This window comes from Myotis lucifugus, unplaced genomic scaffold (assembly GCF_000147115.1).
Source record: "Myotis lucifugus unplaced genomic scaffold, Myoluc2.0 scaffold_610, whole genome shotgun sequence".
In the NCBI taxonomy this organism is placed as follows: domain Eukaryota; kingdom Metazoa; phylum Chordata; class Mammalia; order Chiroptera; family Vespertilionidae; genus Myotis; species Myotis lucifugus.
In genome coordinates, this window is record NW_005871658.1 from 70,146 (window position 1) to 95,698 (window position 25,553).

Consider the following 25,553-nt stretch of genomic DNA (forward strand, 5'->3'; position numbering starts at 1 on the left):
ACCCTGCCGCCCGTCCTGTTGCGCCGCCGCAGGCCTTGCAGTTCAATGCGCACTTACGGGCACTTCCGCGGACGAGCGTTGAGAGGACACCCGGCGGGCGCTCCCCGGGCGGGCGCTCCCGGGGCAGGTGCTGGGAGCCACAGGGGCCGCGGTAGCGAGAGACCCGGATGGGTTCCCAGGAGCCAACGCCGAGAACTTTTCCGGTGGCAGCTGCTGAGACTCAGGACAGAATTAAGTACATTTTTTGTTAAAACGTATATTTTTTATTGATTTCGGAGAGGAAGGCAGAGGCGGGGGAGAGATAGAAGCATCAGTGATGAGAGAGAATCATTGATCGGCTGCCTCCTGCACGCCCCCCCCCCCCCTTCTGGGGCTGGAACCGTGACCTCCAGGCTCCTAGTCGATGCTCAACCTCCCGCCTGCAGAGTTAAGGGCGTTGTGATGGGGGGTGCGGACTTGGCGCCCTGCAGTAGTAGCGCCTGGATTTGTAACTCAGTGCTCAGCACAGCGCCTGCCATACCCTTCATGCATGAAATATGCAAAAAATATACCACAAAACCGCCTTTCCCAGTGGCATCCTTTCCAGGGTGCCAGGCTCTTGGTTAGTAGGGAGGTGGGGAATGAAACAGGGTCTTGTAGCCCCCGAAGCCCAGGTCCCCTTTCAGCACTGGGCCGTGAATGACAGGCGCCCCTCACCCCAGCTTCCCCCGGGCGGGCAGAGAACAGAATGGACAGTCCCCTCCCCGCGCCCGGTGATTTCGGCTTCTTGGAGCTGTACCCACTTCCTCATCTACCCCGGAGAGTTGTCTAGCTAAAGCTGGAGAAGACAAGTAGGTTCTGCCCAAACTGCTTCCTCCTGCATGCGCTGGACACAGCCCGTCTGAGCAGTCAGAGGGCGAGGGTGGCTGTCGCCTGCACACACTGCTCCCAGCCTGGCCCCGTGCTGAGCTGTATCAGCGTTTACAGACCAGGAACAGGCTCAGAGAGGTTAGGTGACTGCCCAGGGTCCCCCTCCAGGGCCTGCTGAATGTGGCCACAGCCTTTTGGGTTTGGTGTGACAACTTAGGAAAGAGTCCAAAAATGACATTTTCCACCACATGAAAGCAAACAACTACAGTTAGGAGGCGCGATTGTGTTCTGTAGCTCATCTAATTGGAAGGATATAAATTCTTTGTGTGTGTGTGTGGTTTTTAAAAAATATTTAAAAAATATTTTTTAATATTTCAAGAAAAATTATTTTAAATATAATAATGTTATATGCAATAAACATTAATATTTCAAGGGAGGCTATAAATTCTACCTGAAATCACAATAATGCAATTGTGCGGCCTGTTCAGCTAATACTCTTGGAGCACCAGCTGTGCCACGGAGGCCACAGAGGCAAACAAGATGTGCCCCTTGCCCCTAAGGAGGCAATATTCTAACCAGGGAGGTAAAACGGGACTCATAGCTTCTGATCACAGAGAGCTAGAGGACACTGCCGGTGTTGTTCAGTGGCTGAGCATCAACCCATGAACCAAGAGGTCACTGGATCGATTCCCGGCCAGGGCACATGTTTCTCTCTCTATCCTTCTCCCTTCCCCCCTCTCTCTAAAAGCAATAAAAACATATTTAAAGAAAAGAAAGCTAGAGGCACAGGGGAAGGGCTAAATGCATTAGAGAAAGAGGTTTCTGGCTGAGGGGTCAGAAGCGGTTGTGGAAGAGGTGGTGTCCGCACTAGATTGGGAAGGGGGTGCCGTTGAACATGCGGAAGAGGAGTGGCATGCCAGGGGGTGCATTTAGAAAAGGGGGTTCTCTGTGGGGTGGTGTGGATCGGGAGGCACAGCCCCAGTGGACACACACCTACGGTCAGGCTGTTCCCGTCCCTCCCGTTCCTGCCCGGCAGAAACACTGCTAGCTTTCTCTAATAGCTACGCCCTGTTTTTCTTACACCTGGAATACCTTCCCACCTGGAAAAATTCTACTCAGCCTCCAAGGCCCCCCACCCCAGAGGTAATCTCTTCTGGGAAGCCACCCACTCCTGGGAGCCACTGCCCCTGTTGCCCCAGGTGGCAGGTGGCATTGCTTTCCTGTCTGCATTCCTTAGGGAACCTCTCTGCCTTCAGAAACAGCAGTGGAGCTGTTGAAAGTACAGATTTCAGGGCAGGAGGTCCCAATTCAGCTCGTCTGCAGGCGACTGAGGCAGGCAGGAAACTAACTCCCCGCCTCCTCCGGGGAGGCAGGCTTTGCTGATGTGTACGCTGGCACCCAGAGGGACTCAGAAAGTCTGCTCAGTGAAACGAACGTGGAACAAAGTATCCCGTGTGGCACCCACATGGTAAACCAGTGGCCATAGCAGATCAAAAATTTAGGCCATGTTTGTGCTGTGGTAGTTCTAAAACAATAGGGTTTGGCACACGCACTTCTAAGTGTGCAAATGCTTCCACACTAACCTGTGGATGTGACAAAATGTATCACTGGGCGAGAAAGGTTCAGAAACATCCCTATAAACGGTACAGATATGCAGGCTGTCCCCAAAATAAACACTTTAACAGGAGACGGCTCCATTTCAAGAATGAAATATATTTGAATAAGCACTGCTTTTATAATTATTCAAAGTGTGTGTACACGTTTTTTGGGACACCCTATATTACGTAGACTTTTTTATTACATAGATTTTTGAGATGCATTTTATAATTTTATTTTTTCATACATTTTTATTGATTTCAGAAAGGAAGGACAAGGGAGAGAGATCGAAATGGCAATGACTAGAGAGAATCATTGATTGGCTGCCTCCTGCCCCACACTGGGAATGGGGCCTGCAACCTGGGAATGGAGCCCGCAACCCGGGCATGTGCCCTGACCGGGAATTGAACCGTGACCTCCTGGTTTATAGGTCACCGCTCAACCACTGAGCCATGCTGGTTGGGCATAATTTTATTTTTTTAAAGATTTTTTATTGCCGAAACCGGTTTGGCTCAGTGGATAGAGCGTCGGCCTGCGGACTGAAGGGTCCCAGGTTCGATTCTGGTCAAGGGCATGTACCTTGGTTGCGGGCACATCCCCAGTAGGAGATGTGCAGGAGGAAGCTGATCAATGTTTCTCTCTCATCGATGTTTCTAACTCTATCTCTCTCCCTTCCTCTCTGTAAAAAATCAATAAAATATATTTTTTTAAAAAAGATTTTTTTATTGATAATTAGAGAGAGAGGGAAGGAAAGAGAAAGAGAGAAACATCAATGTGAGACTAAAACATTGATTGGTTGCTGCTTTCACACCCCCGACCAGGGATCGAGCCCAGCACCTGTCGTGCACCCTGACCAGGAATTGAACCAGCAGCCTTTTAGTGCACGGGATGACACCGAACAACTCAGACACGGCGGCCGGGGTGCATTTTATAATGTAGAAAAAATGTCCATGGTGGATTTAAGATGAGAGCAAAATTGCAGAAACATTGATAAGCTAAATGCTTCTTTTCTTTTTAAAGCAACTGGAAACCATCTGTGTCACGGTAACGTCTGGAGAAACGAAAGGTCAGGAAAGGCCGAAGCCCCAGCTGGCCACCGTCCATCCCAGGACAGCCCGGCCGAGCCAGCCGCCCGGAAGGCACTGCCGCGTGTTGGGGCTCAGCGTCGCCAGCCCTCAGCTGCCCAGGGCACAGCCCCTCCTGAGCGCCCGGCCACAGCCTCCTGTCCAGGTGCTGCTCCAGAGGCCACTGCCCGCCCTCCAGCCGGTCCCTGCGGTGAGACTTGTGGCCCCCCAGGCGCCAAATGGACTCGGCGCCACGTCGGCCCCTCAGTCAGCCTCCGACCAGCCAGCAGTAACATCTGTTTCTTCCAGTTCAGCAAATTTATTTATTTCCAACTTGCATACAAAACACACTGAGAAACTAAAAAAACCTTTCAAAGTGAAAACACGTTCTGGGCGGATATCTCGACCTCCCAAGTACAAAGCCAAAGATTATAAATTCATACGGATGGAGGATTTGGCCGACAGCCACCCGTCCGACTCGGACGATTATTCAGAACTGAGCGTGGAAGAGGAGGAGGAGCAGAGGGACAAGCAGGCGCTCTTTGACTTGCCGAGCAGCTCCCTGAGGCCCAGAGCCTTCAGGTGTCAGACGTGTGGAAAGTCATACATAGGGAGGGGGGGGCTGGCCCGGCACTTCAAACTGCAGCCGGGCCACGGCCAGCCCCAGCCGGAGCCCCAGCCGGAGCCCCAGCCGGAGCCGTTGCTGTCTGAGAAAGCCAAGGGGAGAATGGCCCGGGGCTGTGCGGAGGGCAGGCCCCGTGGCCCCACGTCCCCAGGACCGTCCACACCAGCTCCTCTGAGTGCGGAAGGGGCCCCGTCAGCTCGGGGTGGCCTGCAGGTGAGGTTTCTGTCTGGTGGCAGTGTCCTTGTTGCTGCCGTCACCCTTAAAGTAGCCTTTATGGTGTTTGAGGGGTTCAGGCAGAGGCTCGAGCAGAACCAAGTCCCCTTTTGGGGGACCTGAGACCCACCTTGTGGGCCCGCTGCCGGGGAAGGGAGGTGTCTGTCCGGCGCAGCCAGGTCCTCCGGCGTGGTCATCGGGCTGTGCGCAGCGCACTCCAGCTGACAGCGCGTCTTGGGAAAGGTCGGGATCGGGGGCAGCGGCCCACGGTGCCTCCTGGGACGTCGGCAGTGACACCTGGGCGCCTCCTCTCCCCTTGTTGCCCCTCCCAACACCATCCAGAACGGTCAGCCTATAGAAGTGGAAGCCGTGCTAGTGACGGAACCAGCAGATGAACAATACTCAGCCCTTTGGGAATCAGAGAGACACCCCGGGCCTGAAAGGGGCTACACCCCGGCCCCCGCGGGCCAGAGCCGAGCTGCCAGGAGCAGAGCCGCGCTCCAGGAGATACGTCGCTCTCACACGCGGTGAGACCTGTTTGGCATGGAATGTGGCCGTTCGCTATTAGGCTCCTGAATTGGAACGTAAAATACCCAGATCGGTAGGCAGTTCACCTGGAGTGCACTTGGCTGGAGCCCACAGTTAATTCCAGGCTGTTCACCTGGAACCATTCAGGTTTACCTGTCTGAACGGACCAGAGGGTTTTACCTACAGCAAGGGCTGCTTGCCTTTATACGTTTTGGAAAATTATAGCCCGTGTTTTCATGGAAGCCATTCAGAAAACAACAGAAGTAGTTTTTGTGGTTGTTACTGTCATAAGTTGCAAGATATAAAAGCATGTTTCAGGTTTTGAGTCCGGGAATCTCCAACCCAGCCCGGAAAGAAGGTGTTGTACGGAACTTATTTATTTATTTATTTATCTTCTTTTTAAAAAATATTTTTATTGATTTCAGAGAGGAAGGGAGAGGGAGAGATAGAAACATCAATGATGAGAGAGAATCATTGATCGGCTGCCTCCTGCACACCCCACACTGGGGATGGAGCCCACAACCCGGGCATGTGCCCTGACCAGAATCAAACCTGGGAGCCTTCAGTCTGCAGGCCGACGCTCTACCCACTGAGCCACACCAGCCAGGGCAGTGCACTGAATCTAGCTGGACTAACTGGGAAAAGTGGGACTCACTCAAGTTGCCTTTGGCCAGGACGCATGTATTTGCCTGGTCACGGCGGATGGATGGATGTCCTAAGGGAAGTGAGAGCCAGCAAGAGAGCGCGAGGCCAGTCAGCGAGACACCGGATCCACACGCAGGGGAGGAAGTGGTTTCACAGGAAGTGGCTTCCGAGAGAGCTCCGTTAGGTTACGGTTCTAGCGGGAAATTCGAGCGCTGGTGAACTGGCTTGTGGGGTAGGGGGTGGGGCTTGTTAATTAATCTGGGTGACTCGTGTTCAGGACTAGGAGGTGGGGTAGTCCTTGGCTTGACTCACTCTTTAGCGTCAGTTAGCCTCCCCCCACCGGGTTAGGCCCTCTGCACAGCCCAGCCGCAGCCCTGGCCTGTGCGGAGTTCCTGGTGCGCTCCCCTCACGGTCCGTGACGGTGGTTACCTCACTTAACAGTGAGGAGCTGAGACTGCAGAGGCTGCACCGCGCACAGGTCCCCCTGGGGTGGCAGGTCTGGAACCTGGATCTAGGGTGTTTGGTGTCCACGCGCGGCCTCTCTGCTCAGTGTGACGGGGACTCGAGCACGGTGGTCCTTCACGTTAGCGAGGTGGCACGGGAAGCTGAGGACTGCTGACCGCACCCTGACTCGCAGAGAGGCCCTCGGAACCAGGCGCTAGAGCACACGCTGCTGCCTGCACGGACCAGGCCTGTCCTGGGTGTGGAGGGGACAGTGTGTGCGAGAGACACCCCACTCGGGGAAAGATGACAGCCACACCGGCCAGAGAAGGAGGAGGTGCCTGGCTGCCGTCGACCAGGTGTGGTGAGACGATGCCCACATTCCCCCCTCTCACACCTCCCGCGTGCTGGAAACCAGCTGGTCATTGCTCTCTAAGGGCTTTTCGGGTCACCCGGTCCTGCAGAGAAAGGTCTTCCTTTTGCTTTTGTGACTTTCCTGAGCCACTGGCTCCGGTTGATGGCCCCTCAACCTCCCTGAGCCCCATGTCCTCCCTGTCTCTAGGGCTCCCCGCTTCCGCCACCCTATTGCTGCCCTGGCTGACCTCGTCCATCCCCCTGTGTCTCGACCCGCGCTCCCCTGCTGGCTCCCACGTCTGTTCCGCCTGTTCAGACCTCTCTGGCGCTTCAGCCTCGATTCCAAAGGTCCCACAGCTGGTTCCTGTCCCACCCACCTTGCCAGGTCTGCCCAGAGCTCAGCCGGGCACCCAGAGCACCCATGGCTCTCCTTTCCCCTCACGCACCCCTCCCCATTGCAGCGATCACTCAGCCCTGGGGACTGCACCCTCCCTGCTGCCTCCCTGCCCTGCCTGCCTGTCACCCGGTCCTCTTCCTCTCCCTCCTGTGCTTTGGTGGGGCCCTGACTGGCTGCCTTGGGATTTCTGTGCCTGTTCTCTCAGGCTGGTGAGCCTGGAGCCCTGGAGAGAAGAGAGCGCGTCTCCCCGTCGCCATGTCCTTATCCAGAACTCGTATCCACTCCGCGCTCAGGGCTGTCGGGGAGTCAGGCTCTGAATCCAGGTGGATCTCAGGATTTTGCTCATGGGGAACAAGCGAGAGAGTTAACAAAGTAGAGCGTTCGTAGTGTAGAGTGGCTTCATCACTGAGGTTTGGGGGACTTTATGCCTTTCATGTTCTTTGTTGCAGCAGCTTGTTGGCTAATGGGAGATTCTTGTGGGCTTTCAAAGATGTTGATCGCTCTCTTCTGGTAGGTTCTGCAGCAGTGTGCGCTCGAGGACCTCGTGGAGTTGGCTCTGCCCCGCCTGGCCCAGGCCGTGACCGTGTATGAATTTCTACTGACGAAGGCGAGTGTTCCTGCCCGGTCCAGGGGATGACCAGGGGCCATTTAGAAAGGCGTCCTTCACGTTAGGTTAGGAGCCAGGCCTTCTGCAGTCCTTTCCCTCCGGACAGAGCTGGTGAGGCTGCTGGTGCTGCCGGAGGCCCGGTCTCCCCTTCAGCTTCTGTGGGAGGCACCGAGGGGGTAGCAGCAAACCCTGGCGGCACACGGCCCCAGCACCCACCTACCCACCCGCCCTCCCTGGCTTCCTCCACTCTGGACTCCCTCACACTGGGTACCTCCAAGCCGGGCTCTGGGCCCTGGTGAGCCCACTCTGATGCTGCGCCTGGGCTCCTGCACCCACACCGCACACCTCCCAGCAGCTGCCAGGGAGAGGAGGCCCCCCGAAGGCCCTGTTATGCCCCCTTCGCTCCCAGGCCCATCGTGTAGCCCTGCGGGCGCAGTGCTGGGCACACGGCTCTCACTGGGCAGTGGAGGGAACGCCCGCCGGGGACAGGCCTCGGCGCGGTCTCCTTCCCTCTGTGCGTCTTCCCGTATTTTCCCTCTCATTGCCTCCGGTGTAAACGTCTTTTCGTTTTTATCTTCACTAAGGTTGAGAAAGGTCATCTAGCACAGCCTTTGTTCCCAGCCGTGTACAAGGAGTTTGAAGAGTTGCATCAGATGGTTAAAAAAATGTGTCAGGATTACCTCCGTGGCCCCAGCCCGCGTTCTCAGGAGCCCCTGGAAATAAAGGATCCCGAGGTAAGGGAAGCGCTCTGCTCGGAGGACGAGCGGTTCTGCGGTTCTGCAGGAGAGCGTGCATTTCCGTAGTGACGTGGGCAGTCGGCCGCGCTGTCACTTTCTCTTCACGTGAAGGCAACTCGGACATGCAGATAAGCTCCAGGAAGTCCACACCGCGATTCTCCTCCCGCTGATCGGAGTCACTGCCACGGTTAATAGGGTCCTTCGTTATGTAGGTTTTTGGGTTACACACAGCCCAACGGTCTTGCTTGTGGTTGTTTTGACAAATTTCTCATTTCAATGTCATTGTCATCAAATTGCCTTTAGCAATCTTGGGTCCTTGACAGAAATGCGGTTTTTTGTTTTGTTTTTTCCTTCTTTTTTGTGTGTTTTTTTGCTTATTTGTTTCTGATAGAAATGTTTTTGAAAAAGCCCTGGTTTGGTTTCTTTTGGATACAAGCCTTTGCTGCGAGGACGTGTACCACGTGGTCAGGGAGAATCGCCCCCTCCCACTGCCACGCCCCGGAGCAGTTCTCTGGCCTGCAAAGTCCCCGCACTGTTAGCAAGGGGACACTGTCAGGTCGCTGGATGCTAAACTCGCTGACCCCTGGCCTCTCCTCTGACCTTGATCCGCCCTTGCTTCCCTGCCGCCCCTCATGCTCTTGGTGTTCTCTCCACGGTCCGTGCGTAAATGCCGATCGATGTCCACGATGACCTTCACACCTGCTGCTTCACGTGGAACCTGGCGTCATCCCCACACCCCTCCAGCGGCTGTGGTCCCACATGGGCAGCTGCCAGGGCCAGCCAGGCTGTGACAGAGAAGCTGGGGTCCAGCTTGGGCTCCCAGCCTCCCAAACCCGCGTCCTGTCCACCGACTGGGAAAGGAGACGTGGTTCTGGAATAGGCAGGATTCTTTTTCTGAAGTACCAGTGAGAATTCAGAAAAGGAGGCACAATGGGCGAGACAGCGGCTGTGGTAGCAGAATAACGTTATTAAGCTTGTGGTGACACGAAAGAGAGTGTTTTAAATTTTATTAAAAACCTTGCCGGTGTCTCCTGACCTGCTAACGCAGCGGCTCTGGCTCTGGGAGCCACATTTCACCACTGGCTCTTGCACCTCACACTGACCTTCACTTTTCCCTGTTCAGACAGCGCCTCGCTGTACAGAGGGACTTCGCAGACTCAAAGGCAGGCTTTCAGTCCTACACCCTGTGCTCCTCAGGTTGCTGAGTCCTTGGGAATCACGGAGGAATTCCTGCGCAAGGAAGAAACACACACAGACGGCATCCGACACACGTGCAGCGGCCGGGAGGCGGCCAGCCCGCCGGAGAGGGAGACCGAGGTGGGCCCCCGGGGGGGCGCGGCCCGGGGCCCCCTTTTTTTTTTTTTGCCGGGGGGGGGGGGGGGGGGGGGGGGGCGGCTGGGTTTGACTTCACTCTCAGCGCCGCTCCAGGAAGGGGGGGTGGAGGCCGCCTGCAGCTCCCTTCCGCTGACTGTCTGCTCTCCCTAGACCGCAGGGGAAACGCTGTCTTCAGCGAAAAGGCCCAGAAGGGCAGCTCTGCCCCAGGAGCCCCCCGAGGCTTCCGCCTGCAGCGGCGGCCAGAGAACACCTGCGGCGTCCCCGGGCGGCCAGCAAGGGTGAGATGCTGTGTGGTCACGGCTGTGGCTCAGGAGCCCCTGTGGCCACATTTAAGAGAGCCGTGCCCTCCCGTTTCTCAAGAGCTTTATCTCGGCTTCCCCACGTTCTGTCGCTCATATGCGTCCCCAGGAATCTCGAGGTCTGGAGGTTTTCTTGGGTCCCGTGTTGAGATAAAGAGCCGCCGTGTGGTGGTGGGTGGTGTGCCAGGAGGGGCCCAGGACTCCCCGAGTCTGGCTAGGCTTTCCCGAGACTGGGCTCCAGTCCAGGCAGCAGGAGTTTGTTTTCCTTTTGCTGGACATGCGCGTGGGCAGCCTGTTTGGATGATGAGTGCAGCGCACAGGCCATGACACAGCCCGCGGGTGACTTCCCGTTTCCCTCGCCGTTTAAGGTTTGCCCCTGGAGTCAATGGGACCGCCTGACCCCGGCGTGAGGAAGGCCACACCACACCGAGGTCTGCGGGCGACAGCAGCACGGGCTGGGCCAGCAGCTGAAAGCGCTTGCCGGGGTAGCAGCCAGGAGCCTGTGTGTGGAGCCCCCCTTGCGTGGGATGTCAGTGGGCCGGGCCTTCACGCTCAGCCTGGACAGCCCAGCCGGGGGTGCTGACCCGGAGCCGGCCGCAGCGAGCCCCACCGAGGGTGCGCAGGGACCCTCTTCAGACCTGGACGCCGGGGTCAAACCTGGGTGGCGGGGACTCCGCTGCGGCTGCATGTCCGTGGGAGGAGTGCATCCCTGCTGCCTGCCGGGGCTGGAGACCCCAAGTGCCGGTGAGGCCCTGCTCACACGGCTGCGGTCCCTCCGCCGGAGAAAGTCTTGTCCCTGCAGCCCCGTGTCCCAGCCGGGCCTCCGCTGTCTGCTCGGTGGGTCTCGGGGCCACGTGCGGGGCTTGGACCAGTTGCCCTTCGGGACCCGGCCACACACTGACCAGAGGGAACCAGAGAGCGTCATCGCTGTGGGTGAGGCCGTGGCTTTGAGATCGCCAGCGGGTGCCAGGAGCTGTTGTTTTCCCACGTGATTGTCCTGGCCCCTCCGGGCGCCGTAGTGTCTGGGAGGCGGGCATTGTCCAATGGCCCTGAGCAGAGCGGCCTGCCCTGCAGCCAGGCCCGCCGGGAGGGCTTCCTCCGGAGACCGAGGCGCAGAGCCCTCCCGTGAGAGGGAGTCGGAGCGCAGCCGACTGACTGATTTTATGCAGAGGGTCTATTTCAAGGCAGGTATATTTTTCTAATGTGAATACTGACACCGAGGAGCCTTTTATTTATAAAGAACGATGTCTTTCCACCCCACGCCTACCTTTTTTTCTACCTTCTCATCACAGTGATGGCCACAGGGTATTGGTGATGAATTCTTCCGGGCCATCCATCTGCCTCTCAGCACCACTCACCGTCCCTGGGTGCCCTCCCTGCTCCCCAGCACGTGCCCTTCCCCAGGGCCATGTGCTGCTTTTCCCCAGCGGGGGCCCATCCGCAGCTTCTCCTGACCCCAGCAGGCGGGAAAGGAGCCCCCCCTGGCCCCAGCAGGCGGGAAAGGAGCCCTCCTGGCGGGCGGGCACTGTGCTGGGAAGCAGGAGGGCAGGGGTCTCTGCTTGGTTTTATGAAGGAGAGTGAGCGGAAAAGGTGGAGCCCCTCCTGTGACGCCCGTCGGGCAACTCACGCAGCAGGGGTCAGACACGCACTTCTTCCCACTTACAGGTCGTGCTCTGCTGCATGTCCCGGTGCGTCTTCGCTTCACCCGGCATGAGCCTCACTGTGAATATAAGTGGGCAGTGAATTTCACGATGGAATGAAAGTTGCCTGGCTGCACCGTGCAGTTGAAAGCACAGGAGGCCCTGGCAGCAGCCACAGGCCTCTGCTCGGGGAGCCTGTGTCGCTCCTCGGGCAGCGTTGGCGGGCCCCGAACCCGAGCCAGCTTTTACACTGCTTCATCCTCACAGCACCACACGGGCAGACAGAAGGAGCGCAATTCCCTCCTCATCAGGAACTGTCTCCTGTCTACCTAGTGCTTACAGTTTAGAGGCTGACATTAGGAGTGGGCATGGAGGCCTCAGAGCACAGACTGTACACATGCCACGGAGTGCTGCGTAGGGGCCCGTGGGCCTTGGGGGACTGTTTCCAGCACTTCTCATGGTGCCCGTCTGTGGTCAGCACTGCACCCCTGCAGAGCCCGAGGCACAGGCCCCCTCCCCTCCCCACCCCACCTCCGAAGTCTTGGGTTGGGGACAGCCGAATGGGAAGAAGAGGGTCCTGGGAGAGTTGAGGTCCTTTTATTTTTTTAATTTATTTTACTGATCTTAGGGAGGAAGGGGAGACAGAGGGAAACATCATTCAATGTGAGAGAGAAACATCCATCTGTTGCCTCCCACACACGCCCCAACCAGGGACCAAACCTGCCATCTGGGCATGTGACCTTACCGGGCATCGAACTGGTGACCTTTGGTTGCAGGGGACAATGCTCCCACCAACTGAGCCACCCAGGCAAGGATGAGGTCCATGTTATGTATGTATGTATGTATGTATGTATGTATAATCCTCTCCTAAGGATATTTTTTTCCTTTTTTTAAGAGAGAGAATAGAAGGGATGGGGAGAGAGAGAGAAACATTGATGTGAGAGAGACACATCAATTGGATGCTTCCTACACATGCCCCGACCAGGGCTGGGGATTAGCCTGCAACCAAGGTACATGCCCTAGACTGTAAATCAAACCCTCGACCCTTTAGTCCGTAGGCTGACACTCTAACCACTGAGAAAACCAGCCAGGGCTCCACTGATGTTTTTTAGAGAGTGTGGAAGTGAGGGGAGGAAGGGGAGAGACACATGGATGTGAGACACACCCATTAGCTGCCTCCTGCATGTGCCCTGACTGGGGATTGAACCTGCAACCCAGGAAGGTGCACTCAACTGGGAATTGACACTGTATCCACTGAGCCATGGCTCCAGATATATTTTTATTGATTTCAGAGAGGAAGGGAGGGAGAGAGAGAACCGTCAATGATGAGAATAATTGATCGGCTGCCTCCTACACACCCCACACTGAGGATCTAGCCAGCAACCCAGTCATGTGCCCTGACCAGGAATTAAACCATGACCTCCTGGTCCATAGGACAGATAGATGCTCAACCACTGAGCCAACACTAGCCGGGCAGGGCTCCTTATTTTTAAGATGAATCCTTGTTTTCATCCAGGGAATAGCACGGCCATAGTTGATAAATGTCAAGCACTACTGAAGGGCCTTGATGAGCAGTGCAGCCCCAACCTCAGCCCTCGGTTCCCCCAGCCGAGGCACCCGCCCCCCTTTCTCCTCGTGTCTGAACCTGGCTGCCTTGCTGCTTGACTGACTCATGTTAGATGTTAGCCATGGACGAACCACTGAGACATGGGGACCTGGCGCGTGTGCCTTCCCCCCCACAACCCTGCACAGCTGCCCCTCACACACTGTGTTCGCGTCTGCTTCGCGTAACTATTGGTCATGTGAGCCTGAGCACTCCCGTGACATTTTCTTGTAAGAGTTTTGTTTTTCCTAGAGATTATTGCCTTGTTTTTTTCATTTGCTTAGTTTTCTTTCTTTTTTTGCTATTTGTTTTTTTTTTTTTTTTTTTAAGTGGAGAACACAGCTGCCCCTCACACACTGTGTTCGCGTCTGCTTCGCACACTGAATTGTAACTGGGCTCAATTCCAAATAGCACTCCCGTGACATTTTCTTGTAAGAGTTTTGTTTTTTCTAGAGATTATTGCCTTGTTTTTTTCATTTGCTTAGTTTTCTTTCTTTTTTGCTATTTGTTTTTTTAACAAAATCATACATGCATATAGATAGTGTCAACTTTCTAGGACTTTTGTTTTTTGTTTTAATTGATTTCAGAGAGAGGAAAGGAGAGAGAAATAGAAACATCAATGATGAAAGAGAATCACAGATCAGCTGCCTCCTACTAGGGATGGAGCCCACAACCTTGGCATGTACCCTGATAGGGAGTTGAACTGTGACCTCTGGGTTCATAGGTCGATGCTCCACCATGGGGCCACACCAGCCGGGCTTAAGACTTATTTTTGTAAAAGCAGCCCTCCTTCAATATGACACGCAATGTCCACAGCTGAGTTCTGTGTAGTACGTTGTGTTACTTTCATGCTTTTGTGTATGTTTCTGTGTTCCCAGGAGTTAGTTTTAATCAGAGGTAATTATCATGACTTCATCCCCAACCCCATTCTCTGTTTTGCTGGTCCTTTCCTATTCCTTTACTGTCCACTGGGAAGATTCCTGGAGGCAGAGGAGAGCACTGTTCTCTCGTGACATCACTGCTCTTTCCGATAGGAAGTGATCTGTAGATTATTTTACAGCTAGAGGCCCGATGCACGAAGATTCATACAAGAATAGGCCTTCCTTCCCCTGGCTGCCGGCACCGCTTTTACTCTGGCCTGGAGCTGCCTCTCGCCTTGTTGCATCAATTTGCATATTCCCTCCTAATTGGCTGTGGGCACCACCATCTTTGTTGCAAAGTTATGGTCAATTTGCATATTCTATCTTTATTAGATACGACAGTGCGACGACTTTGGAATCAGCAACCGCCGGAGACCTCGTTCGTTCCTCTCTGGGCGAATGCCACCAGATAATGTGTTCCTCATTTCCCTCTTTTACTTCTGTTTGTCCTCTGCAGTATCCATCCGTTCCATTAATTCTGGGCGAGTTGGGTGTCCAGGGATGAGGCATCATGGGATATGAAATGTCCTAGAAAGGCCTAGAAGTTGCTCTGTGTCTCCTCTGAAGAGCATTCATTCTCTAAGTGCCCCCTCAACCCCCATTTCTTGGCCCTGCCTGTGGCCCTGGGCTGGGATCACAGCCTGCCCCGAGGCAGCAGGACGTCATTCCTGCCAGACGCCCGGCTGCACGTCCTGCTTTCGTGAGGTTAGATTTTAGCAAATACTGCACAGGTAGAGGCAAGGGAACCTCTAAGCACTGTCACCTTTAATGCTCTGATAGGCCACAGCACAGCACGGGGCCATGGCGCACAGCACGGGCGTGACTCTCTCGGGGCAGACCCTGTCATGTATGAAGCCATTTCTTTTGGGCACTTTTCTTTCCTTCTCCAGGAAGCACTTGCTCCTGGGACCTCGAACTTTAGTTTCATGAGGTTACAGCCCACATCCCATAGCACGAAGCTCCACAGACCTGTGTCTGGGAGCATGGCAGAAGCGACCCCCTCCAAAGTTCAGTTGCAAATATTGCCAAATTATAGGATTTCTGCCAGAAGAATGACGTGGAAGAAACCTCGCTGGGCGGTGGCATCCTCAATATGCAAACAGGCAAATTTTTTGTAGGAAGTTTTCATTTCATGATCCCATCTTTGCGCAATTATCTCTATGGTGTTTCTTAAAAAATCTTTATTGTTCAGATTATTACAGTTGTTCCTCTTTTTTCTTCCCCTCCACCTGGCTCCCACCCCACCCCATGCCCTTACCACCCCCCTAATGTCCTCGTTCATAGGTGTTCGATTTTTGTCCAGTCTCTTCCCGCACCCCCACACCCCTTTCCCTCCCCCCCAAGAATAGTCAGTCCACTCCCTTTCTATGCCTCTGATTCTATTATAATCACCAGTTTATTCTGTTCATCAGATTATTTATTCACTTGATTTTTAGATTCACTTGTTGATAGATGTGTATTTGTTGTTCATAATTTGTATCTTTACCTTTTTCTTCTTCTTCCTCTTCTTAAAGGATACCTTTCAGCATTTCATATAATACTGGTTTGGTGGTGATGAACTCCTTTAGCTTTTTCTTATCTGTGAAGCTCTTTATCTGACCTTCACTTCTGAATGATAGCTTTGCTGGGTAAAGTAATCTTGGTTGTAGGTTCTTGGTATTCATCACTTTGAATATTTCTTGCCACTCCCTTTTGGCCTGCATAGTTTCTGTTGAGAAATCAGCTGACAGTCCTATGGGTACTCCCTTGTAGGTAACTGTTTTTCTCTTGCTGCTTTTAGGGTTCTCTGTCTTTTGCTCTTGGCATTTTAATTAAGATGTGTCTTGGTGTGGTCCTCTTTGGATTCCTTTTGTTTGGGGTTCTCTGCGCTTCCTGGACTTATAAGTCTATTTCTTTCACCAGGTAGGGAAAGTTTTCTGTCATTATTTCTTCAAATAGGTTTTCAATATCTTGCTCTCTCTCTTCTTCTGGCACCCCCCTAATTCGGATGTTGGTACGCTTGAAGTTGTCCCAGAGACTCCTTATACTATCTTCATATTTTTGGATTTTTTCTTTTCCAGTTTGGTGTTTTTTGCTTCTTTGTATTTCAAATCTTTGACTTGATTCTGGGATCCTCTAGTCTGCTGTTGGGTCTCTGTATATTTTTTATTTCAGCCAGTATATGCTTAAGTTCTAATTGGTCCTTTTTCATATCCTTGAGGGTCTCACTAAATTTATTGGAGGTTTCTAGAAGATTCTTGAGTAACCTTATAACTGTGGTTTTGAACTCTATATCCAGTAGTTTGCTTTCCTCCATTTCTTTCATTTGTGACCTGTTTCTTTGTCTCCGCATTTTGGCTGCTTCCCTCTGTTGATAGAGTGGCTTTTGTGTGCTAGGTGTCCTATAGGGCCCAGTGGCTCAGCCTCCCTTATTACCTGAGGTTGACACTCTTGGTGCACCCCTTTGTGGGCTGTGCACACAGTCTTGTTATAGTTAAGTCTTGAATGCTGTTGGTATCACTGGGAGAAATTGACCACCAGGCCAATTGGCTCGGAGGACCAGCTGTGTCTACAATGGGAGAACTGCTGTGCTAGAGACACCCTTATGGGGCAGGACTTGCTTCAGTGGAGCTTTTGCACTCACCAAGTCTGCTCCTTAAGTGTGTCTCTTATGGATGTGAAGAGTTGTAATCTGGTGTGGTCTCACTGACCACTGGGTGCACTGGCTCTTGGATCTCCAAGTAGGTGCAAAGTCAGCCACTGCCTGAGGACATCCAGCAGGAGCTACAGAGAGATCTGCAGATTCTTCCTCTTTGTTTGGGGTTTGGAGGTACGCAGATGAGGCCCAGCTGTGAAGCAATGCAGGCTGCTTACAAGCCTTGGACCTTCTTTTGGAAGCTCTGGGGTTCTTTGACCAAGCTGCAGTTTGTTAGATTTTAGATTGCAATATGCCAGGCCATTCATATGCAAAAGCCTCTATGCACAGCTTGGGTGGGGTTGTAAATTAGGTGGGGTGGGGTCTCAGGGAATCACAGGGAGGTTCAAACAGCAATGGTTGGTTGCCCCGATAGGTTCCTGGGTCTCTGTGTCCCACAGCACCCACAGCACTGTGCAGGAAGAATGTATGCTGCGAGCACCTCTGTGAGAAAGCTGGCCTCGATGCCAGACAGTCCAGTTTCTCCCCGTATGAGTCTGGGTCCCCAGAGTCTCGCCCGGAACTGGAGCTAAGAGTAGTTGGGAGTTTGTATCTCCCGCTTGAAAAAGACTACAGCATACACAGCTGCCAGCCCGTTTCGCTCCCCTCCGTACCTCTGCTCTTCCACACCTCTGCATCTCCTACCTGTCTAGATTCGTTTTTCTTTCCCTCTAGTTGTTGAACTTCCACTCAGCCAGCCTTCCCGTGGTTCTGGATGATATCTGTTTTGTCTTGTAGTTGTAGTTTTGATGTGGTTGTGCGAGGCAGCAAGTTCAGGTGTTTACCTATGCCGCCATCTTGGTCTCTATGGTATTTTTTTAAATATTATTTTTTTGTTAATCCTCACCCGAGGATATTTTTCCACTGGTTTTTAGATAGTGGAAGGGACGGGGAGAGACAGAGTAACATAGATGTGAGAGAGACATATCGATTGATTGACTCCTGCACATGCCCCGATCAGGGCCAGGGATTGAGCCTGCAACCCTTGACCAGAATCAAACTCAGGACCCTTCAGTCTGTGGGCCAACACTCTATCCACTGAGCCAAGCAGGCCAGGTCAATATATTTTTACAGATTTCAGAAAGGGAGAGGGAGAGAGAGAAACATCAATGATGAAAGAGAATAACTGATTAGCTGCCTCCTGGGCATGTGCCCAACCAGGAATCAAACTTTGACCTCCTGGTTCATGGGTTGACGCTCAACCATTGAGCCATGCCAACTGGGCAAACTCTATATTATTTTAAACATTAGCTGTAATTACAAAACTCAAAAATTCAAACAACACAGATAAGTATAAAGTAAAAACACTACAACTACGGATTTTCTACAAAATGCAACCTGTGTAAAATACACCTGATTTACAGAAACAGGATCACGCCATCCTTCCGTTGGACTCATTTATTTCATGCCGAGGTCCTCAGGGGTGTCGGGTTCACGGTGGTTCAACAAGTGACACCGTGTGGCAGACAGTATGCAGCAGACACAGTGCATTTGCAGAGGCCGTGGGGCCTGATGAACCGGTCCAGTCTGGATGACCCTAAGAAGTGGCCAGGCCAGAGCCTGGGGCATGACATGCAAGACTGTCCACCGTGGGCGCTGCAGAGGCCAGTGGAACGGGTGGGCCTGGAGAGCAGCGGGAAGCCTGGAGTCACAGCGCGCGGTGCCCCGTCTCGAGCAGCATGCTCTCCAGAAGCAGCCTGCTGTTGCTCTGTATGTAGGGCTGGTGCAGCCACAGCGACAGGTAGGTGAGGGAGAGGTCGTGGTCCGCGGTGTGCGCCAGCCCATCCACGATGGTGCGCTTCAGGAGGAGCTCCGCCCCGTACATGTCCGAGAGGCGGCGGGAAGCCTCGTCTGTAACAAATGCGAGTCTCCCCTTAATGGCAGCCACACAAGGAAGCACCTGGACAGGAAGCTGCTGGCTAAACGCCAGATTCAGCTCCGGCGCAGAGGTCAAGAGGTCAAGGACCGGCTGGTGTGCACAGCAGGAGCACGCGGCAAGTACAGGAAATGAAAGAGTAACTCTAACCTCCTAACTACTGGGAACCTGCAAGGCTAAAATGGTAGGTTAACCTCAAACTGACAACACTGCAATACACACCAGTTAGCAGGTTTAACTCACTTCTCACTGAAAAGTTGAGATCTCAGTCGATATAAAGTAGCTTAGCCCTTCTTTTGAACTAATAAAGCTAAAAATAACCTTACTTCATAGGGCTTATGAAAGCAAAGGGTTTCATTGCCCAAGCAGTCTTCTCCCATGAGGTTCACTGAAGTTTTATCCTTATTCAAACAAAACAAAAGGCAAAAGAACCATCTTTTAAAAAAAAAATTTTTTTTTTTTTTTTTTTAAAATATATTTTATTGATTTTTTACAGAGGAAAGGAGAGGGATAGAGAGTTAGAAACATCGATGAGAGAGAAACATCGACCAGCTGCCTCCTGCACACCTCCTACTGGGGATGTGCCTGCAACCAAGGTACATGCCCTTGACCGGAATCGAACCTGGGACCTTTCAGTCCGCAGGCCGACGCTCTTTCCACTGAGCCAAACCGGTTTGGCTAAAAAAAAAAATTTTACTCATTCTACCCACTGGTTTAAAGGGCCAGTAATGGCAACCTGCTTCATGGGTCTCTAATTATGTTTTTACTATTCTTTGCTGACTAGGTGAGTAAGCCAAGGGTAAACGCTCTATTTGTTTAAGATACCCCCGGGCTCCTTCCTCCGAATGCCTGCCAGCGTCTCGGCATGCCAGGTCTAAATGGCACCAAAGGCTCTCCGCATGCACCCTACAACCCAGGCAGAGAGAACTCACAGAAGTGGGCGGTGGGCCACGTGTGAAACAGGGGCGGCCGGCTGCTGTCCTGCCCGTAATGGTAATTTTCCAGCTCACAGACTCCCTTGGTAGTTGAAGACAGCTTTTCCATTTTCACCTGTATTTTGGTCTGAAACGATATTAATTTGGAAAATGAGAATAAGATTTGAAATCTACTCCAGGCTCAGAGTTAACAGCTCTTTAAGATTTCAAAGCTAAGACATGGAAGTCTGTTGAGACCAAAGTCCAGTAATTCCACCCTGTTGGCTCCGTGTACAGCAAATCCAAGCAACAGAGGCAGATGGCTGCTCTGACGTCACTCATCTGGATCACTTCAGTAACAATCCCATTTCCAGCCCCACTTCACTCAGATTCCCAAGACCGGCAGGAACCAATCCCCACGCAGGTTCCTGCTTCTGTGGAAGGCGAGGGGGAGCCAGTAAATGATTTCATTTCTGATTCTTTCATCAACTGCCTCTGAGTTTACTGGAACCTCTTGGAGGAAGAAGAGGGTGAAGGGGGGATACCTGCTCTGTCTCCTAACACAGTACAGCTCCAGGCGAGAGGGAAGGCTGAGTCCCAAGGACGATAATTACAAAAACCTAATCCTTGAGAAGAGACAAGGAGCCCGCACATCACCTGAAGTCGGTACTGCATTTCAATCTACAGAAAAGGCCGGCCCTCACTCGTGTTGCTCAGTGGATAGAGCGTCCGCCTGTGAACTGAAGGGTCCTGGGTTTGATTCTGGTCAAGGACACATGCTTGCATTGCAGGCTCATTCCCCAGGAGGGGCGTGCAGGAGGCAGCTGATTAATGATTCTCATCATTGATGTTTCTCTCTCTCTTCCTCTCTGATATCAATAAAAATATATTTTAAAAAAAAAGAGAGAGAAAGAAAAGGCTAAATCCCCAACACACCAAAAAGCATTTCCATCAGGAGAAGTTAAAATATAAAGACTTTATGTTAATGGGTGAGTGATAGTTATCCAAGTTCAAACGTGCAAACCCCTATCCCTGTGCCCTGCAAAGAGGTGACGTGTCTTGTCCACGTTTGGTAGCCAGTATGGGGGACACTGACCTTCGGTCATCAGTCCATTAACCCCTGCGAACGGTTCTTGTGTGCCAACCAGGATCCTCGGCCAGCGCCCATAGAGCCTACTTCTGTACCAGCTGCCAGCTAAGAATGGGCCTTTTATTTTTTTTTTAATTTTTTTAAAAATATATTTTATTGATTTTTTAGAGAGGAAGAGAGAGGGATAAGAGTTAGAAACATCAATGAGAGAGAAACATTGATCAGCTGCCTCCTGCACACCTCCTACTAGGGATGTGCCCACAACCAAGGTACATGCCCTTGACCGGAATCGAACCTGGGACCTTTCAGTCCGAAGGCCGATGCTCTATCCACTGAGCAAAACCGGTTAGGGCAAGAATGGGCCTTTTAGATGGTTGAAAACAAATCGAGAGGAATACATGTGAGATATGAGAATTACATAAAATTGAAATTTCTGAGCCCATAAATAAGGTTTCGCTGCAGCACAGCTACCGCCATTTGCCTCCAGACAGAGCTGAGTGGTGACAAGAGACGCTGGGGTCCCCAAAGCCTCGGCATGTTTACGGTGGAGCCCAGTGAGGGGGTGGCCTGGCAGCGGACAGCACATAGGACCAAGAGAACAAAGGTCTAGGACAGCATCTTGGGACGTCAAGACTTAAAGGACAGGCAGAGGAAGAGGAGGGAAAATCCAACCTGTGAGCGGGGAAGACCGCCCTCGGTGTCCTGAGAGCCAGGCAGCCCCGACACGCCCCGGGACCTCGGGTCTTACCAAGCCGTCTAAGGTGGCCCGCAGCTCCTCACACAGCGCGTCCAGCTCCGCACTGTATTCCCGCGGCCTCTGCTCTGCATTCTCATCGCAAGCCGGGCTGCGGCTCTCTAACTCGATCTTGTCTTTACTCCTGGACAAAATGGAGGAGTGGCAACAAAACACTCCGTAAGCTAAGCTCGCCTCAGACGTCAGGGTAAACTCGCGCACACTCGATATCCATGTAATGATGTCAGATGGTCGGCAAAGGTGTTGCATGTTGTTAAACGTGCTCACTCACTGACACGTTTATGTCAATATGCAATGAATACATCCGTCAGTGACTCAATTTCCACGAGAACAAGCCAATTACACTCAGCCTGTGGCTCCTCGGTGGAGGGTGGGGTGCTGGTGAGGAAGATGAGTTCACAAGCTGGGGACGCCTGTGTAGCCTGAGGCTGTGGCCCACGGGGCAGGACGCTGACCTAGCGGAGTCACAAGCAACTCGGAAGGAGAAAATTCCACATGAAAGAGAATGGAGAATGCGGAGCACTGGGACCGGCTGAGCCGGCTTCCAGGAAAACACAGTGGAGGCTCCAAGCGCCTCTGGTGGCGCCAGCGGCCTGGCCAGCAAGGGAAGCCTAGACGCGCCTGTAGACGCAGGTGAGCTGGAGAACAAACGTATGTAATTAGGACTTTGAGGAGGTTAAGAAAACATATACAGGGTGTCCCCAAAAGTGCATGCACACTGAACAGATGATAGCTTAATTTTGAGAATGAAATATACTTTAGTAAACACTGCCTTTATAATTGTTCAAAGTGTGTGTATACATTTTTTGGTGACACCATCTATATATATAATCTAACCTGGAGACAGCAACAGATCCCACAGGTGAAGGGCTCAGTCCCCACGAGTGACCCTCCCAGGGGTCCAAGTTGTTACCTGTACTTCTGACTGACAGGCTATAAATCAAGGGATCCCACAACCCTGTCCTCCAGTTCAAGTCATTTGCTAGAGTAACTCATGGGACTCAGGAAAACAGGTTACTCAATAGATTCCAGGCTTATGACAAAGGGTATTAAAGAACAGCCAGATGAAGGGGCGCATGGGGCGAGGTCCAGAGGGGCCCCAAACGGGAGCTCCTGTCCCTTAGGGTTTGGGACACCCTTCCCACACATCAAGGTAACCCTGTTTACAACACAGAATTTCTAATGCTCTTGGGATTTTATGGAGGCTTCATGATGCAGGCAGGATGGACTGGACCACTGGCCACTGGTGATTAATTCAACTTCCAGCCCCTCACCTCCCAGAGGGGTGATGCTAAAGGGGTGGTGCTGAAAGTGCAACCCTCTAATGGCCTGGTTGGTTCCCTTGGCAACCACCCCCTTCCTTGGGGGCTTTCCAAAAGTCACCAAAAGTTACATAAACTCAGATGTGGTGGGAAGGGGCTTGTTCCGAATGAGCGGACACTCTTATCACTCTGAAGCTATTTCAGGAACGGGGACTATTCGAGGACAAAATACCAAACATTATAACAAAACACTCTCCCATGGCTCTTAGCAACTAGGAAATTATAAGGATTTTCGGAGTTGTGTATCAGGAATAGGGAGGAAAACCAAATATGGTTTTCTTATAAATCACAACAGCACAAGATAAAATGCAACCTCATGAAGATAAAGTCCCCTTTACCTACCCCACCCCCAATACTCATTCTTCCTAGAAGAGACCAATGTCCTGAGCTGAGCCTGTGTCCCACCAATCCATTCTAATCATTTCATGCACAGATGTAACCATGGTCAGCACGTAGTGTCCTTTGTACTTAAGTGCACATGTAGTTCACACTTCATATACTGCTTTACCACTTTCTTACTTAATAGAATTTAACTTATCCATGTCCATAGGGACCCCCCTGAAAACGTGTGCCCAAGCAGTAAGGGTGCGGAGCTCGGAGGAGCTCGGGCAGTACTTACAGTAAACTGATTTTCATGTTGGCAATGCTGTTTGCAGTCGCAAAGCCGGCATCATTGAGGGTTTCCCACTTCATGATTAAATTATGCCAATCGGCTGCATTGTCCTTAATTTTTCTCGCACTAACGGATAAGACAGGTTTCCGGGGCGTTGCACTTCCAAGGGTCTTTGCTGACAGGCAGAAAAAGAAACATAGTTATTGTGAAATTCTTGATCATAGTTGGAGGGCAAATGTCCTCATAAATCTCAACTGTAAGCCGATCTGAAACGCTACATCTGGACAAACAGCGTGGAAACACAGAAGAACGGATGACTGGGGAGTTCCCAGAACAAGGAAAAACAATTTTTTTTACATTTTAAGACTCTCCGGAGATGGCTGGACCCTTTCCCAACTTAATGGCTCCACAAAGTTTTGCCTTAAGCACTTTGACCACTTTCAATGAATGTCTTTGTTCTTATTTTTTAATTGATTTTTTTTTAGAGAGAGGAAAAGGGAAACAGAAAAAACATGGATTGGTTGCCTCCCGCACACACCCCAACTGGGGATCAAACCCGAAACCTGGGTATGTGTCCCGACCGAGATTTGAACCCACCACCTTTTGGGGTGTGGGATGATGCTCCAACCAACTGCGCCAGGGCACTGGGACCATTTTCAAAGGTTGGGGATAAGGCAGAGTGTGACTTCCTGCCCAAGCCCTCCATGCCCCAGCCAGTGCTCCCATCACCTGCCTCAGGCACTGATGCCTCACATTCGATCAGAGCTTCGTGCTTCTCCAGACATGGCCAGGCTGGCCCTAGAGATGCAGAGGCCACCTCGGTGCTGAGGACGCAGGAGGCAGTCCCAAGTCCTTCAGGACCTGGCTTCCTCTCCACCGCAACCCCCACCCGCAACCCCTTAATCTACAGCTAAAATGAGCTCCTGGCAGCGCCTGGAAAGTGGAGTCGCCTGCAGCCCTTTCTGCTGGAAAGTTCTGTCCTTTCCTGGGCCAGTGCTGCCCATGCTCCAAGACTGCGGGAAGCAACCCTCAGACCGGCAAAACCCAGCTCTCTTCCAGTCCTCCCCTGCCCTCCCTCCCTCCCTACTTAGAACCCTTCAAAGGGTTCTGGCCCACAGGATAAAGTCCAAATTCTGTGGGAGGCCCCTTAAGGAGTCCAGCACACACAGTGGTACAGTTTGGAGTCTAGACGCTGAAGACCATACTGACTGGATTAGAATCCCAACTCTGCCCTTGCCAGCTGTGCAATCTTGGGCACCTTAGCTAACCTCTCAGAGCCTCAATGTTCTCATCTGTAAAACGGAGATGCGATACATCTACTTCCGAGAGTTGATGTAAAGATTAGATAACGTATGTCAAGCTGTGAGGGCCTGGCACTGGCAAGTATCCAGCGTAATGTTATCCCAAGGACCTCTCCAGTGTGGTTTTCCATCACCACCGAGCAGTAACCTCAATTCTGACACTCTCACCCGAAAGGGCCTCGGATCCCGCAGGTTCAGGGCTCAGTCCTACAAGCCTGTCCCTTCCCCCAACCTTCCACTTCACATGCCAACAGCAAGCCCAGGCTGGCTGTTACCTGTGCTTCCGACCTACCTGCTTGGATGGGAGTTCCCAAGACCCCTCCCTTGGGTAGTTCAGTTGCTAGAGAGGCTCACAGGACTCAGGAAAGCATTCTGTTGACTAGACCAGCTGACAGTGTGTGTATGCATCTGGGGGGACCCGGTAGTCAGAGAACCACGCTCGCGAATGGCAGCTTTCGGTGCAAGCGCGGGGACCGAGCCCGCACTGCCCGGGGAGGTCGGGGCACCGGCTCCGCGACGCTCATTTGGAAGGACGATTGCAACGGGAGCGTCGGGACCTGCGCCTCTCGCAGACATTGTCCCGCCCCACGCAGGGGAAACCGAGGCTCGGCCAGGCTGACCGCCCCAGGCCGATGCGGAGCCCACGCAGGGGAAACCGAGGCTCGGCCAGGCTGACCGCCCCAGGCCGATGCGGAGCCCACGCGGGCCGGGGCTGGGGCCATGCACGGAACCCGCCCCACGCACGGCTCCCGCCTCCCACCCGCCCCGGACGGCGGCCAGTTTCACGCACCTTCCATGCGGCCCGCTGATATCCCAGGAAGGAGGCCGGGGCCCCGCCCATGCCGCCGGAAGTTACGTCACTTCCGCCCGACTCTGCTACTCCCAAAAGAGCCGGCTGTCCCTCGTGGGGCGGGCCCGGCGGCCTAGGGAACGGGTTTGCCGGACGCCTCCCTGGGCCTGATCTCAGCTATCCACTACTTATGGAGCAGCTAGAAATCAGAGTGTCCTGTGGGCACTGCGGAAGGAGAGGGCAGGGCGCAGCTCCATTGGAGCCTGGTGCCAACCCGTCACTTCGGGGTGTCTGAGCTCTGCTGCGTGTTGGGAGATTTTCCGGCGCATCGGGGGGCTGCTCAGCATTCTCCTCGCTGCCGGTCGC

The 25,553-nt window shown here is 52.9% G+C and overlaps 3 protein-coding genes across 4 annotated transcripts in view; 2 read left to right on the plus strand and 1 right to left on the minus strand.

Annotated features, from left to right (window-relative positions):
• Nucleotides 1–10,950, plus strand: part of ZNF839 (zinc finger protein 839) — a 17,481-nt gene extending 6,531 nt beyond the window's left edge. Inside the window, 11 exon segments of the mRNA XM_023745980.1 lie at nucleotides 835–987; nucleotides 3,466–4,464; nucleotides 4,642–4,854; nucleotides 7,227–7,319; nucleotides 7,904–8,053; nucleotides 9,254–9,367; nucleotides 9,369–9,373; nucleotides 9,542–9,669; nucleotides 10,059–10,267; nucleotides 10,269–10,632; nucleotides 10,635–10,950. Of these exon segments, the coding sequence (XP_023601748.1) occupies nucleotides 835–987; nucleotides 3,466–4,464; nucleotides 4,642–4,854; nucleotides 7,227–7,319; nucleotides 7,904–8,053; nucleotides 9,254–9,367; nucleotides 9,369–9,373; nucleotides 9,542–9,669; nucleotides 10,059–10,267; nucleotides 10,269–10,632; nucleotides 10,635–10,819 (2,613 nt within the window). The 3' untranslated portion in view covers nucleotides 10,820–10,950.
• Nucleotides 10,951–12,136: 1,186 nt separating this feature from the next.
• The window catches only part of TECPR2 (tectonin beta-propeller repeat containing 2), a 75,880-nt gene continuing 62,463 nt past the window's right edge, over nucleotides 12,137–25,553 (plus strand). The window contains exon 1 of the mRNA XM_023745981.1: nucleotides 12,137–12,149. The gene's annotated coding sequence lies outside the window, so the exon portion shown is untranslated. The remainder of the gene's footprint in view (nucleotides 12,150–25,553) is intronic.
• Nucleotides 17,848–25,274, minus strand: CINP (cyclin dependent kinase 2 interacting protein). 2 transcript variants are annotated; one of them, XM_006104809.3, is made up of 5 exons: nucleotides 25,188–25,274; nucleotides 23,103–23,271; nucleotides 21,156–21,285; nucleotides 19,336–19,465; nucleotides 17,848–18,378 (listed from the first exon to the last, which is right to left on the minus strand). In XM_006104809.3, the coding sequence occupies exons 1-5, from the start codon at nucleotides 25,192–25,194 to the stop codon at nucleotides 18,176–18,178; spliced, it is 639 nt and encodes a 212-aa protein (XP_006104871.1). In that variant the 5' UTR covers nucleotides 25,195–25,274; the 3' UTR covers nucleotides 17,848–18,175. The 2 variants fall into 2 exon arrangements, with proteins under 2 accessions (XP_006104871.1, XP_006104872.1); XM_006104810.3 differs by lacking the exon at nucleotides 25,188–25,274 and adding an exon at nucleotides 24,690–25,004.